The sequence below is a fragment of the Indicator indicator genome, chromosome 9, assembly GCF_027791375.1.
Source record: "Indicator indicator isolate 239-I01 chromosome 9, UM_Iind_1.1, whole genome shotgun sequence".
NCBI lineage: Eukaryota > Metazoa > Chordata > Aves > Piciformes > Indicatoridae > Indicator > Indicator indicator.
In genome coordinates this window covers 881,829-898,736 of record NC_072018.1, presented here as the reverse complement: position 1 = coordinate 898,736, position 16,908 = coordinate 881,829, and the positions used below count along the sequence as shown (strand labels likewise).

General features: G+C 54.5%; 2 protein-coding genes across 3 annotated transcripts in view; one reads left to right on the top strand and one right to left on the bottom strand.

The window, feature by feature from the left end:
* Window positions 1–5,499, top strand: part of WDPCP (WD repeat containing planar cell polarity effector) — a 150,443-nt gene extending 144,944 nt beyond the window's left edge. The window contains exons 16-17 of the mRNA XM_054383733.1: window positions 4,963–5,055; window positions 5,405–5,499. Of these exons, the coding sequence (XP_054239708.1) occupies window positions 4,963–5,055; window positions 5,405–5,499 (188 nt within the window). The remainder of the gene's footprint in view (window positions 1–4,962; window positions 5,056–5,404) is intronic.
* Window positions 5,500–11,477: 5,978 nt separating this feature from the next.
* Window positions 11,478–13,764, bottom strand: OTX1 (orthodenticle homeobox 1). Of its 2 annotated transcripts, XM_054383579.1 has the most exons (4): window positions 13,668–13,764; window positions 12,927–13,078; window positions 12,074–12,227; window positions 11,478–12,028 (listed from the first exon to the last, which is right to left on the bottom strand). In XM_054383579.1, exons 1-4 carry the CDS (start codon window positions 13,762–13,764, stop codon window positions 11,478–11,480), a joined length of 954 nt encoding a protein of 317 aa, XP_054239554.1. The 2 variants fall into 2 exon arrangements, with proteins under 2 accessions (XP_054239554.1, XP_054239553.1); XM_054383578.1 differs by having other exon boundaries at window positions 11,478–12,227.
* Between the last annotated feature and the right edge of the window lie 3,144 nt (window positions 13,765–16,908).

Genomic DNA, 16,908 nt, shown 5'->3' with positions numbered 1-16,908 from the left:
AAAGTAAAGCATAGCAGCAGTGATGGTCTAGAGATTGGAGACATTGGTGGGATTCCTGGGTTTGTAGCGGGGTTGTCCAGCAGGTAACTCTTTCCCTGAACTGTGTGGAAGGTGCTCCTCACCCTCACGTACGCAGGTGGATTAATAAACTGAGAAGTTCATTGGAGAGCTCTGGACTGTCACAACAAAATCCAGGAGCACAAACATAGAGGCTGTGTAATGAGAGTGATGCAAAGAAGAAAGCTTCAGCATCACATCATTAAGGGTTTGCACAAGGGAGGGGTTAAAGCATCCTTTGGTTCCCAGAGGTTCCTGCAGCTGAGCAGTCACCATTGCTAAAAGCTGGTGGTTCAAAGTGTGACCTCTCTGACCCCAGTTGGAGGTGCCCTGATATCACCACACATGGCAGAGCTGCTGGTGCAGAGGAAAGTGGGGCACTTCCATCCATGCTGAGCTGCTCTGTTCCTCAGAGGACAGAGGGGAGGCAGCAGCTCTGGTGTGGGCTGCAGAGGGAAAGGCCTCGCTGGCTAAGGGGGAGCCTCTTGTGCACACCACTTTTTTTTCTTTTTTTTTCTTTTTTTTTTTTGCTAGCAAAATCAACCACACACTAACTTTGCACTTCCAGCACCATTCTGTCCTGACTTTTAGTGGCATGTGGAAAGTCAGGAGTCTTACAGCAGTTGGGTGTCAATGCAGGAACCAGCACCCAGCAAATCAGAGCAGCTGCTTCTAGATGGACTAGCCTCTGGCTTTCGTTCAACCTATCCCAGATCCAGCCCAAACCTACCAGCAGCAGCAGCTCTGTGCTTGGATACCACCAGCAGCCTGTCGTGTCAGTGCCAGCATTTGATGGACAGCCTGTCCCCAAGGTCCCACTTTCACCCTCAGCTCCCTGAGGCTGGTGTCCCTCCACCACCACTTCCTGCACGTTGCTTCAGAGGGAGCCCTCACAATACCGGGCTCAGCGCCACGCAAGGGGAGCACACCCAAAACCCAGCCCTCCTTGCACAGTCAATTCTGCAGGAACATCTCTGTGGCTATGGAGCTGGAGGATTTTCTTTGCCCCCTTCACCAGTTCATTGGTGGAAGGCTAGAGCCAGGAATGACCTGTCCCTAGTACAAACGGCCCCAGCGGCCCCCATGGTGGACCCTATCTGTTGTAGGTGCATCATAACACACATCTTCCTTGTTTGCTGCCATGCTTAGCTATGAGGAAGCTTCTCCTCCCTGAAACTGAAGATCATGCAACAAAATGTTCCCAGTCACCTGCCAGAGCAGCTGGCTGTCACACAGCCAAACAACACGCAAGCCGTGGGACAAGGTTTGTTTTCTAGAGGAAAGCACTCATCCTGCAGCAGGCAGCCACCCCGGAGGAGGCTGGAGCTGGGGGGCTGCTGCTTTCTGCCTTACTAACAAGTGACAGGACAAGAGGAAATGGCCTCAAATTGCACCAGGGAAGGTTTAGGTTGGAGAGCAGAACATTCTTGACTGAGAAAGGATTGTCAAAGCCTGGCACAGGCTGCCCAGGAAGGTGGTTGAATGCCCATCCCTGGAGGTGTTTGAAAGAGGCAGAGATGTGGTGCTGAGGGCCGTGGCTTAGCCCCAGCCTTGGTAGGGTTAGGGAATGGTTGGGCTGGATGAGCTGAGAGGGCTTTTCCAGGCAAAAAAATTCTCTGTTTCTGTGATTCTAAGAGGCAACTCAGAGGCAAGACTGTGCTACCATGGGACCACCTGCATGTCCTCCAGCAGTGCTAGTGGCTTTGCAGTAGCGTGGGACAAGTGTGTCCCTGCTGCAGCCCCTTGGTGATGATGGGTGAAGGCTGCTGTGGTGATGTCAGCTCACAGGGTAGGACGCATGCAGACTCTGGCTTTGCCAAGCTTGTTTGGAACCAGCACTGCTCAGAGGATCCCATCACTGGGGACAAAGGTGAGGACAGCACAGGTGGTTGCCAGAGGAGCAAGGATAAGCTGCAGCTTTTCTTTCCCTGTGCATGTCTTGGTTGGGTATAGTTCTGCAAGACACAGGGATGAAGCGAATGAGAAGTGATCATCCCTCCTGCAATACTGAATGGGATCAGGATTTGATGTTCATGGTCAGTCCTGGCTTCCGAGCTAGGCTGGCGATGGGATGGGAGAAGCCTTGAGGGCCACGCTGCTCGAGACCTAGCCTAGCCTTGCTGCTTTGAGCAGGGTGATGTCCAGAGGTCCCTCTTGGGCTGTGCTATTCTGAGATTGAATAATCTTGAGCAAATTGCTTAGGCTGGTTCAAAGAGTCTCCATTTAGCGGCACACAGACTGCAATAAGCAAAACCAAGCCTCCAAAATCCTGGTCACCAACCCTGGTACAAAGAAGAAGACCCTTTGGAGAACATGAACCTCAGCTGCTCTGTCACTTCTGTGCTTTGTGGCAGTTGGAGATGCTGAAGCCAGTGGTGCCTTCCAGCTACCAAATGGTTGTTTTAAAACATGATCACTCATCCAAGTCCCCGTGAGCCAGAAAGGTTTCCCGTGATGCTCTGCAGGGGACCCAAGGCATTTCCAGGGAAAGGGAGCTCTGAACAACAGGCACGTCCTTCCACATAACCATTCCTGCAGCCTGGAACCAGGAAGTCTTCACCTGAAAAAAACAGATGATTTAAGAGAATGCCCTCCACCTCCTTCCTTTGTTCCTCCATCACACTCTCATCTTTTCCCACCTTCATCATGCCCTTGAGTATGTTCCCCAGGAGACAAAAGTGTTGCCTTCTGGGAGTGACATGGCTGCACGGGGAAGAGGTTTTTCCTGCTCCAGGAGACTAAAGGGATGCCTTCATTGTGTCTCAGACCTGGGGAGACCAAGTAAACCACTGCCTCCATCCTGCTACATCCCTGCAGGTCTGCAATGACTTTGTGGCTTTTCAATTACAGGGTGTGCCTTCCCCTGCTGCTCCTCCCCTCACCTGCCACAGCGGCACCGCATCATTACCATGCAGAGCCCCAGCAGCTGAGCTCTCCAGGACACAGGTGGATCCTCTCCTGTCAGGATAGTCGTGTTGCCCTTCTCTGGCTGACTAGCTGCTTTTTCCCATAGGAAGTAGCACTGCGGTGTTGTCTTCCCCTGTCCCTGGACAGCCCTCTTCCTGCACTGAGAACATCAACTCTTGTCAAATGATTGCAGCTTCTTTTATTGCCAGGGTGCCACATCAGAAAAGGTGCAAGATATCAGAAGAGGCTTCCAGTCATGATTGCTTTTCAGCCTTTTGTTAGCATTAAATACCTCTACAAGCTTGATGCCACATCACAGACCTCCCACGCGACACTGCTGCAGTCTGCTGCAGTGTGGCCAGAGAGGGATGAAAATAACATTTTCTAAAGTACTGCAAAGCCCCCAACAGCTACAGGGTAGGTCTGCAGAGCTGGGTTGATGCGGGATGAGACCTGCTGTTCATCTCTCCCTAGACAGAGGCACGAATCATAAATCTAAAATCCTGGGTCAGATACCTGTCTGATATACTCAGGACCCAGAACCTTGAACCAAAGGGACCTACCCAAACAAGCCCTTAGCTTCAGCAACTGATGCTCCTCAAGGCTTTACTGCTGTAGCTCCTCTAGAAAAAAAAAAAAAAAAAAAAAAAAAAAAAAAAAAAAAGTATTTTTTTGGAGCCTCCAACAAATGCTGTTTGGAGAGCAAGGAGAGTTCACAGAAGGCTTGCAGCCACCCAAGACATATACAAACTCGCAGTTACTCAGATTGGAAAAGACCTTTAAGATCATCGAGTCCAATCATTAACAAGTCCTTGCTAAACCATGTCCCTAAGCACTACATCTACATGACTTGTATACCTCTGGGGATGAGGGCTCTACCACCTCCTTGGGCAGCCTGTTCCAATGTCTGAGAATCCTTTCAGCAAAGAAATTCTTCCTAATCTCCAAACTAAACCTCCCCTGGCGCAAGCTGAGGCCATTTCCTCTTGTTCACTCGTTACTTGGTGAAACACACCAGCCCCCACCTCACTACAACCTCCTCTCACACTGCCCACCCCATAAGGGCTCCTAGTGAGTAAGGCAACTCATAACCTCCTCAAAGACAACTGCCTTAGCAGCAGTCTCAGCGGTGAAGTTTGGATTTTCAGTACTGGACTCAATGGAGTCTGGGATGCAGGTGCTGGTTCAGATGGGATGTCATAGATGCCTTCTTGTCATATTCAGACTGCCTCCAGTGATTAGCAGGTGGTCATATTGTGGCAGAGCCACCTGCCCAGCCATCTCCCCTCAAGGGAAGTGCCAAGCGAGGGGCTGGAAGCCAAACTCAGTGTTTGTGTGGCTCTCATCATCTTGAGTGTCGCACTTCGGCCGCTCCCTGAGCACTGAAGCAGGGAGGCTGTGCACTGGAATGCTGTCTCAGAGGGTGATCTCTATCTCTGTGGTGAAATATACATGCCATGAGATGGAGCTGCTGCTCTGTAAAGGTTCCTTACCAAGCTGCAAGAGTCGTTAGGGAATATTTTTTCTTTTTTTTGCCTTTTTTTTTTTTCCCCCTCTTTCCTCAAGTCAAGGAGCAGCAAGTTGCTCACATGAGTCCCTCGGCAGCCCTCCGGCAGCCTGGCACAGCCCTGATGGCCACCTCCTGGGGCTGAACCCACCCCCCTTCCCACGCCAGCCTTCTGAGACAGGATAAACACACATTTCCCTTTGTTTTCAGCTCCACACCTAGTTGGTTTTTATCATGTGAAGGGCTGGCTACTCATCTGTAAGTCAAAAGAAAGCAGTGACTCACCAAGCTGCAGCACTTCCCAAGGAGTAGCATTTCGTTCGTTTCGCGGCACGCTAGCCCGCGTTAGGAAATAACCTCTCCTTGTGGCACAGCTGCCCGCCGCGGCATCCCGTCCTCTGCCAAGCCGGGGAGGTTCCATCCTGCAGGGGCAGAAAGAGGAGCGGGGATTTGTGCCGGAGTCGGGTGTTTGCATTGTGTGCGGAATGCAGACCGCCGGCCCCGCGTCACCGTGGGAACGTGGCTCGCCATCCGCTGGCGCCAGCCCAGCCTTGTGGCGCTCGCCCCTGTGTTTTCCTGGGAAGGTAACAAAAATCTTTACCTGTCACTTCTGCCAGTAGCTCTTGTCACAGCTTCCAGGTGCCAGGAAAGGGGGCTCAGAGGCAGGTGGAGCCTCAGCTCCCAACCCCAAGTCCACTGCAGGGGACATCATGAGTAGTCGCTGCAGATGCAGCCCCTGGTTTTCCCAAAGGCAGCAGAGAAGGCAGGTTGCAAAGGGGCTTAAAGCTAGGAGAGAGATCTTACCCTGAACCACAAGGCCACTGTTTTAGGGACGCATCCTCCATTCCCAGGCCAAATGGGGCCAGTGTCGGCAGTTGTCTCTTCTCCCTAGGCTGGGATGGTGTTTCTGATACCCGTGTTCCCATCTGTTAGTGCTCGTCCCCGCAGCCTGCCTGATCCTGCCTGTCTCTCTGCAGGAGCCCGGAGACAGCGGGGCTCTCAAAGTGGTGCACTTCGGGATGGTGTGACTGAGCTGCCACGGCAAGGAAGGGGAAACGTCACCAAGGTGGTGAAGTTCACAGGAAGTCCCTCAGCGAACTTCCAGCTACTCCTGGGTCCCATCGCTTCTGCTAGCAGAAGACAAAACACCAGGCTTCAAAAATACTCTGCCCTTAGACCTCCAAATGATTTCTTAGTTACCATGAGCACATGCATGCACCAACTGCCCTGCCTTTGTTCATGCAGGGCAGCGTGGTGGCATCGCCATCACCTCGTTCAGAGACAGCCAAAAGCTGCCGATCCCCGTTTAGGGCACTGCCGGGGCTGGGGGTGCTTGGATGAATCCAAAACCGTCTCGGGAGAAAGTCTGTCCTTCTCCATGCATTATATATTTTAACAATCTTCACTGGGAAGCAGATTTGAATTTCTACTTCAGGCTCTGAAAACTGTCCTATTGAGATAGCAGCAGATAAAATCTTCACTCAGGATACCTCTGTGAAGGAGCAGCCTTTCACAGTCAGCAGCAGGGTTGGTGTTTTGTTTTGTTTTTTTTCCAAGAATGCTCTCAATTTTCATATCTGGATATATCATCTGAGTTGAATAACCATTATTTTGCCTTGAATGAAAAAAAAAAAAAAAAAGAAAAGAAAAGAAAGAAAGAAAGAAAAAGACGTGGAGCCTCTTAAACATCATTCCGTTGGAGTCCAGATTTTAATCTGCCTCCTCTAAACCACGGAGAGAAAATGCACTGAGAAGGTAATGCAACCTGTTTCAGCCCTCCGGGTTTTTTCCTGGCGGCGAGGAGAGGAGCGAGCGTCGTCGCAGGTCTTTCTTCCCACCGTTGGATCAGGCACGGTGTGTACGGACGCCAGGTTTGGGGTTCTGCCACAGGGCACGTGAGTTAAGCCTGAGATTGTTTTGGGGAGCGCTGGGTGGTTGCAACCCAGAGCTGATGAGCTGCTTGGAGTCGGTTTTGGGCGATGGACGGATTTGTACGATGAGCGGACTGAAAATAAAAGCACAGCATAAAATTAAACCCCAACTGTTCTGAAGTCTTTTATTACCAAAACCTCTGCATTTGCCCAAATAAAATATTTGGCGTTGTAAGCCAAAACCCTGCTGAATTTCTGCTGGTTCTGATGGCCCCAGAAAAACTCCCAACCCATTCCAGCACACCTTTCCATGGCTGTTTCTGAAGAAGACTCCTTTTGCTCTGCAGCTTTCAATTTTTGCTGCTTCTGATCACCCCAGAAAAAGTCCCAACCCGTTCCAGCACACCTTTCCATGGCTGTATCTGAAGGAGACTTCTTTTGCTCTGCAGCTTGAAGGGAGCAAATGGGCTGCACTGAGCGGGGTTTTTTTGCACGCTCAGAGGGGAAAAAAAATAATAAAGGAGAGCTTTGAAATAGAGCAGGCTGCTGCATCCCCTCCCCGCGCAGAGCCCTACCTGGGGTGGCTGTGCTTCCTGCAGCACTTGGAGGGGACTCTGCCTTTCCTATGCTCTAGATTGAAATTTAATTTCTGAAGCAGACGGGGCAGGCTGCAGGACTGGCGGCCGCGCTCCCCCTGCCCGAGACGCGGCGGTGCGGTGCTCGGCTCTGCAGCGATTTTGCTGAATTGCAGCCATATTTCTGTCAGTACAAGTGATGGTCTATATGAGGGATTAATCTGACACCAGACAGTGATTCTTAATCCTTCAGTATATCATAATCTATTTACTTTGCATGCTAAGAGGATTTCAGCTTAAAAAATATACAGGAATCGATGCTAGAAATGTACGTAAGATCCAGAATGCTGTTTCCTAAAATTGCAGGGGGTTTATTAAAAATAATAATACTAATACTGCTACTAATAATAAAATCATGGGTTCCTTGGAAAAGTCCTATCTGTCCTGGAATGAAAAAACAAACAAAAAAAAAGAAAACCCAGAAAGTGTTCAGCTGAAAATAGGCATATGTTTTCCTCTAGGCTTCAGCCCCTTGACCATTTTCACTCCCCTCCTTCCCCACAGTGTTTTGTGCTCCACCACACGACGTGAACGAAGAGCTCTCCAGCAGAGCAGATTCCTCAGCCGGGACTTACACTGGCAGATTTTTTTATCATTATTATTACTGACAAATTCAGAAGAGGTTTGAAGCCGATTCTGTGCATGAATTGCTGCTTCCAGGTGTTGGAATTAGCAGTGGCTGGCTGTCGGAGGGGTCAGCACAGGAGAAGCTGGCTGCGAAGGCTCCTGGTTCAGCTGCAGGGGTGTTTGCTTTGCACCTTGCTAAATCGCTGCGGTGAGTTGTGTTGGTGCATCGTCATTTAGAATTGTCATGCCTTAGTAATTTAATTCCTGCTCAGCCGTACCACTTTGTATCCCCAGAGCACGTGGCAGCTGGCCACCAGAGCCAGCAGTAACCCTGCCCAGCCTCTGCCCGCCTCTGCGTGGCCGAGGACCACTAAAGGCATCCAAATTATCACCTGTCACAGCTCCCTACCACATACAGGGGAGTTTAAAGCAACGCTTTCCAAGCAGGGACTTGACTTAGAGCAAATACTCTGATAACAGCAAACAGATCAGAAAAGGTTTCAGGTCCAAGCACAAAACCGAGTGACAGCCCAAGCTGGGGAGTGTTCTCCCACTCTGTCCCTCTCCCTCCCCACCCCCACCCCCTCCCAAAGTCTTGGCCCTTCACTTACAGGCAGGAATGCATCACGTGCCTTTGGAGCCTTGGGCAGCAGCTCACATTCGGGCGAGAGGCAGGACCTTCGCCGGGCTTGTGCCGGGCAGCCCGGAGTCTGGGCACTGCGGCACCACCAGCAGCGCTGTGCTCTAGCAGCAAAGGGTTGCTTTTAAAAAACCCAGTATATAAAAATTAAAGTAGCCACGCACCCAGCATCCTTCTGGCACCCAGGCGGCTGTTTCACAACTCGGCTGCCCCAAAGCCAAGCGCCGCGATCCTGCCGGCGCCTGCTCCCGGCGCGGCGGGCAGCGAGCCGCCGTGCCTGCCGAGACTTGCGCTGGGGGCAGCAGCCTCAGGGAAGCCCACGACAGAAGTTTTTGATCCACCACTCAGGCCTCAGTGGTGTGGCTGTGCTGCTAGGATAATGAGGGGGAGATGTTGGGACCCCCCCCCCCCCCCAACCTCCTACTCCAACCTGGGCATGACCCTCCCTAGCCCACATTCACCCCCACTGCTGTGCTCAGAGTCTGGGGGAGTGGGGCAGGAAAATGTCCAAACTGTGATGGGGTGGGAAGGGGGGGATGCTGGAGAAGCCACTAGGCTGCAGTGACAGGCACTGCTGGGTGGCCAAATTGGGGGCAGGGGGGAAGGTGTGAGCACCCCTTAGAGTGCCAAAAGCTGAAGGAGCCCCCGGATGCAACCACAGTGCAGAGTGTGCAGAGTGCTGGATCTTCATTACATCTTCTTCATCAGGCTCTGCTTTCAGCTGCTGATTTATAGAGCTGCAGTGAAACACAGTTTTTAAGGAAGGTGACATGTGGGCAGTTTTTGTTTCAAGAAGTTGCTCTCTAAATCTGGGATAGCAGCTTCAGTTCACTTTATGCCCAGCACAGAATTTTTTTTCTCCTTTTCTCCATCTCCAGGAGGGTTGTGCTAACTCATTTTTTGCTTGCAAAGAAGAGCTTGGAGATGCATCAAGCTGGTGGCACCTGGACCCGGCATGTGTGGTCCACCCTTTAGGGTGGTGAATGTCTCAGTAGAGCTGACAGAAGAGAATAATTACTTTATAAGCATGTCTGTCTGTCTATCTATCTATCTATCTATCTATCTATCTATCTATCTACCTATCTAAAAAAATACTTAAATATATGTGTATATCTGTGTATGCACTACAGACTGCAGGAGACAGCAGGGGAAATAACTCTTTAAAGCAAAAACTGAAATCCACTGGGCTGCCTCATCCCCTCCCAGCTCTCCCTGCGGCACCGCGGGTATACTGGAGGCCAGCGGTCTCCCGCCCTGCCTGGCGTCTGTGTGGTGGCTGTGACCCTGAAAGGATGCACAGGGCTTGCAGCGGTGGCACCTGGGGTGGAACCCCCTGATTCCCCCGCTGATTCCCCCGCCGCAGCCGTGGCCGCGCGTTGCCGGCCCCATTCGCATCCCACCAGGATGCTGAGGGTTGTACAGGGGATGCAAACCTTCTGCCACAGTCCCCACTGCCCCAGAGGGGCAGTGCCTGGGGAGGGCAGGGATGGGGGCACATGGTGTGGCCTCCGAGCACAGCAATCTGGGGTTGCCTACACTGCCTACCTCCAGTGTACCAACGACTCAAGCCCCGGTGGTCCCCTGAGCCCCTAGTCCTCCTGTGGGAACAGGAATGGCCCCAACACCAGTGGACAGCCTCCAACAAATAGGGGGAGGGGGAGGGCAAACTGCGTGGGGAGATTGTCATGAGACATAATCTCCCATTCCTGGCAGCAGCTGAGGAGGGCAAGGCTAGCAGCCAGAGCTGGAAGTGGGGGTACCGAGCAGCCGTCCCTGTGCAGCAGGGCAAAGGCTGGCTGTGTGGCTGCTTGTCCCCAGTCTGGGGGGCTGCCCACCCCAGCCTGGGGGAAGTCGTTGCTGTGCTGGCCAGCATTTGTCCATCCCGTGGGCCCACCAGTGCCGTGGTGTAACAATAAATCAGTAACCAATTAGCAGTGTCATTTAACAGAAAAGGGGGTCCTCAGCCCATGCTCACATTCACCTGTGGGCACCCCCCTCCATAGCCCTCACAAACTCATCACACACCCCTCAATCTTGCTGGGAGCCCCTGGGAAGTATGTCCCAGCATCGCATTCCCCCCCAGGGAAGTTTCCCGGGGCCGGGGTGGGAAGGAGGACAGGACACCACTACTTTTATTAGTTTGGATTTTATTGGGATGGGGGGAAGAAATTGTGGAGGGGGTGGTTTGCCTTACAGTTGAAGGGGCAAGTGTGGGGTTACGGCATCCAAAGCCACAGGGACGTGGCTGCTCTCCCTCTGTGGGGCAGAGCTGCTGGGAAGCTCCAGCCCAAGGCAGGTAAGGCAGCACCAACCCACAGAAGGGGCTCAAAAAAAAAATTAATCACCAAACCAAACACCCTCAAAAAATTGTACCCCCCCGCCCCAATCCCAAGAGCTGCTTTTCCCCTGCAACACTCCCCCAAGAAAAAATTAACCAAAACTTTTTCTCCTTTTAACTGCTCTTTTTTTTCTTTCCTTTTTATTGTTTTTAATTTTTTTCCAAAAGTTTGGGGGTTTTTGGTCTGCAGTTTGTGGACTGGCTGGGCAGCTCTTTGCTTCCCCTTCTGCTGGGTACCCTCTTGGGGCTGCTGCTCCCACCCAGCCCTGGGACGGTGCGGCCAACCTTGTGTGGAGCCTTCGAGAATGGACGGAGGATAAGAGGTGTGGAAAAGATTCATTTTCAGGGAAGAAAATTAAAACAAAATTTTAAAAAAATGAAGCCAAGGAATTTTTTGTTTGTTGAAGTTCTGTTCTGTGTTAAGACTCTAGATAAATGCCAACCCAACAGCATCAACTAAAAATACCCACGGTCACTGGAATGGACCTTGTATTTACACCATTCCCACTGCTCCCAGCAGCAAGAAGCTGTACAGGACCAGTGAGCTGGGGGCTCCCACAACCACAGGGGTAAGGGTTCTCCCCACATCAGTATAGGGATGGGGGACACCAGCAGGGCAGGAGCCAGCCTGCGCCTCTTCCCTGGGGTTCAGTGGGGCAGCAGGGGAGATGCTAGGCTTTTTAAATTTCAACTCCTCTTCTGTTGCATTTAAAAAAATAATAATTATAATAAACCCGCTGGAGGGGTGCAGGAAGCAAATAAATATCAGTCAGTAGAGATGGAGGTGGCAGGACCCTCACCCAGGGCATCGCCGCTGCTATCAAAGAGGGGAGAGCAGGAGGAGGAGGAGGAAGAGCTGGCGCCAGAGTCCTGCCCGGGAGGTGGCGGGGAGACCCCAGGCTTGGGTGGGGGGGTCCGTGGCAGCTTTTGGTGGGGGGAGACAGTGGTCAGCCCCTCACAAGACCTGGAAGCGCCAGGACGCCTGGTCCTTGTAGTCGAGGCAGTCGGGGGAGTTGAAGTTGAGCTTCCAGGAGGCAGCAGCCGTGGGCTCCTTGTAGTCCAGGCAATCGGAAGAGTTGAAAGGCAGCCCGGTGCTGCCGTAACCCTGATGATGGTGGTGATGATGATGGTGGTGGTGGTGGCCTGAGCTCTGGCTCAGCGGGTGGTGGTGGTGGTGGCCGGGCACCGAGGAGGGCCCCATGGGGCTGAGCTGGTGGGGATGGTGATGGGAGTGCATGGGTGCCAGGTAGGAGCTGCAATCCACACCCCCAAAATAGGACGAGGAGGGTGGCGCAGGGTAGGCCTGCCCGTAGCCACTGCTTTGGCCGTAGGAGACAGGGTAGCTGGTGGAGGCAGCCGCAGCAGGGCCGGCCCGCTGCATGCAGGACGTGGCAGCCGGCGGCAGAGGCTCGGGCACGGTCACCCCAGCTGGTGCTGCGCCGGGCGAGATGGAAGCCGGGCTCCAGATGGATGATGCTGGGGTGCTGAGAGATGCTGGGGCACCTGCTGGGGCTGAGGAGGCCGAGCTGGAGGATGAAGAGGAGGCCGAACTGGAGGCCGCTGCCGGCGGTGTGAACTGCCCACTGCTCTCTGAGCCCGAGCTCTCCCGGGCCGGCGAGGATTTCTTCTTGGCCGGACGGCTCTTGGCTCCGCCGCCGCTCTGCTGCTGCTGCCGGCACTTGGCACGGCGGTTCTTGAACCAGACCTGGAGCGAAAGAAAGGGGTGTGAGGAGACGATCAACAGGGCGAGGAGGGGCAGTGGGGTGAGCAGAGAACCCCCTCTGCCACCCTTTCTCATCCCAGCAGCATCCATGCAGTCAGCCTCACCCCGGCACTAGTTCTCCCAGCACCAACGCCCAGCCATTAGCACCGCACACCCCCGCACCCCATAAAAAGAAAAAATCCTGCCCCGCCTGGCACCTGGGCCACCCCACATTCTGCCACCAGCAAGGACTCCCAGGGCTAGTGACTAGGATGGCCCAGTTTGTTCATGTCCCCTGCGTGGTGACAAAATAGGGGTTTGGGGAACAAACTCTGGCGGGGCAGAGGGAAGGGGCTGCCCGCCTCTCCCACCCTGCCGGGCATCATCACCCAGAGAGCCGTGCTGGAGGGAGCACCTGTGGGAAGCGCTGTGGTCGTAGGGCTGCTTCACCTCGGGGCAGAGGGAGTGGGACAGAAAAACAGCAATAAAAATAAAATTAATTTAAAAGGATAAAAAAGGAAAAAGAAAAGCCCCCTTTTGCCTGGATGCCCCAGCAGCAGGACAGACAAGTGGCTGGGACACCAGCCCTGAGGAAAGGACTGTGGCCGGAGAGCTGCATCAGAGTGGCCCCATCCACGTCGGCTGCCCCAGAGTCGCCCCGGCGCACAGTGGTGGGGACTGCCCCCCAGGCAGGTCCCATACCTGGACTCGGGACTCGGGCAGGTTGATCTTCAGGGCCACCTCCTCCCTCATGAAGATGTCGGGGTAGCGGGTCTTGGCGAAGAGAGCCTCCAGCACATCCAGCTGCGAGCGGGTGAAGGTGGTGCGCTCCCGACGCTGCTTCCGTGGGGTGGCTGGGGGCAAGCACCACCACGCCGGTCACACAGGCTCTCCCTGCACTGCCCTCCCCCGCACACCCCTGGCCTGGCAGAAGCCCCCGCATTCCTGAGGCAGGGGCCCGTGAGGCACCCCCCATTGTGACCCCAAAGAGCGGTGGTGCTCCCTTCACACCCCGCTGCCACGGCAGCCAAGCACTGCCCGCCTGGGTCCTGTGAGGAGAGAGGCACGGGGCTGGGGAAGGGTCAGGCCCTGCCCCGGTCGCAGCTACAGAAAGATTTCGTTTTGCAGAAATAAATCTACTTTTTGTTTTTAGAAAGTTTTTTTTTTTTTATGTTGTTTTGTTTATCCTTAAAAATCCTGACGGGAATGAATGAAGGAGTTGCAGGGATGGGGGTAAATTTCAGCCGGAACCAGCGCTGGGTCCTCACCCCAGGCTGGGGGTAAATGGGTGCGATCACTCCACAGCCCACCCCAAATCCTACGGCCCCACCAGCTCCTCCAAGCCCACCCGGGTCGGAGTTTTTCTCCCTCTGCTCGCTGCTGGACGGGTGAGAGCGCTTAACGGGGTTGGGCGAAAGGGTCAGCGCGGCGCTGGGCACTCACCCGGGTACCCCACGGAGGGGTGCAGCAGGTCCATGGCGGGGCCCGTCAGCCCCAGCCCGTTCATGCCGTAAGGGGGCTGTTTAAGGTAAGACATCATGCTAAAAGCCGGGCAAAGTTCCTCCACAGTCCCGCAGAAAAATAAAAATAATTTTAAAAAGCAAACAATAAAAAGTTTAAATGTATGGGGTGGGCAGGGAAAGAGGAGAGAGAGGGGGAAAAAGCCCCAACAAAAAGAATCCCTGATAAAACCCCAAACAAAGGGGGGAAAAAAGCAAACAAACAAAAAACAAACAAACAAAAAAACCCACACAAATAAAAAAAAAAAAAAACCAAAAAATCAACAGCCAACAAGAGTTTAAAAACGGAGCAGAAAATCGGTGTCGTAGGAGTTTTGATCGTTCTGTCCCGCCGTGAGGTTCTGAAGTAACCGCAGGCAAAGGAAGACAGAGGAAAAAGTATTAAAAAATAAAAGAAAATATTAAAAAATAAAAGAAATATAAAATAACGAGGATCAGGAAACGAAAAAGCAGATTTCTTTCCCGGGCAGCGCCTGGGGAGAGAGCAGAGAGAGGCGGGTTAAGGGGTCCGGTCACTCCGAGTCCTGCCCAAGAACGTCCCGCGGATGGGAGACCTCCGAGGGGAGATTTTGTTGTTCTTATTAATAATTATGCTTAATAATTATAATTACTATTGTTATTATTTTATTTTAAAGGAAAGCAAGCTGTTTGCAAGTGCCGAGAGGCAACAGTGCCCGGCGATGGGGAGAGATAAAGCAATTATTTAAAAAGATAATTGGATTAGGAATCAAAAGGAGGTACCAGAGGAGGGAAGTATAATTAATTTAAAAAGCGAGCAGACGGGGACGTTTTAATTAGAAATGGATAAGAGTTAAAGGGGGGGTGGGGGGGGGCGTGAAGAAAAAAAAAATGAAAGGGAAAAAAAAAGGGGGAGAGCACAGGAACCCGGGACAGAAACAGCAGCGGGGCCCCGTCCCGGGGCTCGGCGGGGGTGGCTCTGGTAGAGCCGGGGTGTGTGGTGGGGGACACACACACGAGTTTGGGAAGCAGCGACCGGGCTCAGTGGTGGCAAAAAATCAGGAGATAAACGCGGAGCGGAGGAAGGGGCGGAGAGACCCCGGCGGACCCCGCTGCTGAGATTAGGAACAGCCCCCCCCAACCCATGCCCCATTACAACCAACACCTCCCGATGTGTGTGTGGGGGGTGGTAGATCTTTTGGGGAGGGAGAGAGCTCCAGTCACCGTGACCCGACGTTGTGTAACTTTCGTCGGAACGGGAGCGTCCCGTTTGGAGAGAGGGTAGGAAAAAAAACCGCCAAATAAAGCGGAGACGGGGGGAGGAAAAGAGGAACATTTTGGGGGAGCGCGGTGCCCACCGCCCCCGTCCCGTCTCACCTACGCGGCCGCTCCGCAGGTGGCCGCGTAGGTGAGACGGGGCGGGGGATAAGGAGGGGGGAGACGACGACCCAGCCGCGCAACCCACCCCCCCCCCCAAAATTCTCGTTGGTCCCCCGCGCTTACCTTTTGCCGGCTGCCCGCGCTGTCGGGGCGCGATAGATCCGCGGCCCTGCTGAAGATTTGATCACCTACCCCCGGCCCTACCCTTGTATGTGCGCGCAAAGCATCTGCGTAACCAGCCCGGCGCCAATCCCCAGCCGCTCCCCGCCTGACTGACAGCAGCTGGGGCAATGGCAAAGCAAAGCGCTTGCCCCCCCCCCTCCTCTACCCACTCCCCACACCGCCCCACTCCGCGCTCCCCCGCGTAACCCTCCGCCGACGCGCCCAGTTTGGGCTGCGGGATTGAGTTGGGGCGATGGAGGAAAGCGTAAAGCACCCCTCGCGTAACTTCCTTGGAAGGGATGGCACTCATTAGAGAAGTTATGCGGGGCGGGGAGAGGGGAGGCGGAGACAGTTGCTCCGCGGTCGCGTAGCTTTGCCCACTCCCACCTTGGGTGTCCCCCGCACTGTGTCCGAAGGGACCGCGGAAAAGTTTCGGTCGCCGCCTGCTCGAGTGAGGAGAGAGTCAAGGGTGTTACTTTGCTCTCCCTCCGCAAGATTCGCCCAAACTTTGTACTTTAAAAATAATAACAATGATTTTAACAGCAGCGGCCGCACCTTTCCCACGTATCGCGGATCCCGGGGCTGCTCAGCGGAGGGGGTGGGGTGTGTGCGGTGGGAGAGGTTTATGCGTGTATGGGATGGCGGGGGGGGAAGAGGACTCGCCGCGCCACGCAGCTCAAGTCGTTGCCGGCAGCGGCGGGCTCGGAGAGCAGCGGCGAGACGGGAGAGCGGGAGCTGTGTGTGTCTGGGGGGGGGGGGTCACCACCTCTAAGAAGGTGTGCGGGGCGCTCCCCACCTCTTGTCCTTTCTGTTAGTGTTTTCCCTTCTTTCCCCTCTTTTTCTTTTCTTTTCTTTTTTTTTTTTTCTCCCGGGTGCGGAGGGAGCCGTCTGAGAGCCGTCTGACCCGGGCGGGAGGGAACCGCGGGATGAGGGGGGCCGGGAAAGGCGAGGCTGCTCCTCGCAGGAGTCAGCTACACGGGCACCGCTCCCCGCAACAAAAGCGCCGCGGCCCGTTCACAAAACGCGGAGAGAGGAGGAGGAGGAAGGAGGAAGGATTTAGGGGGCATTTTACCCCCCTTTCGCCCCTTCCGCCCCCTCCCCCCTTTTCCAGCCCCCATTCCCCCGTTTTGCCCCGGTCCTGAGCCGGGCTGCTTTCCCCCTTCTCCGCCAGCTCCGGCCTTTCGCCGCCTTCCCAATCACTGCCCCACCAGGGCAAACCTCAGTCCTGGCAGGCAGCAGCCACCCACCCCCAACACCACACTCACACCCCGGGGGGTATCTGTGCCCCTGCCAAACCTCTCCTCGCGCCCCCCGCGGTTGTCCAATCCCCAATTGCGGGCGATTCCTCGCAGGCTGGGCCGAGGGGTTGCGGACAGGGCGGGCGCGGGGCTCGCCCCCTACTGAGGTGACGGGCCCGGCTCAGGCCGACCCCCCCCCAGCCCGCCTCCCCGCCGCCATTCGGAACCCGCACCCTCCCCGCTGAGCCCAGGTAAGGTCGGCGGCCGGACAGGGGGTGCGGCCGGACAGAGGGGGTGGGCTGCGCGACCCCCTAGACTTCGGCGGTGTGGAGGGGCACGGGCGTTCGTTTTTGCGGCCGGTTCCCGGGCTGGGAGAGGGAGGCAGAGGGGACCACACTTATTTTTCCCAAGCCAAGTTACTTTTTT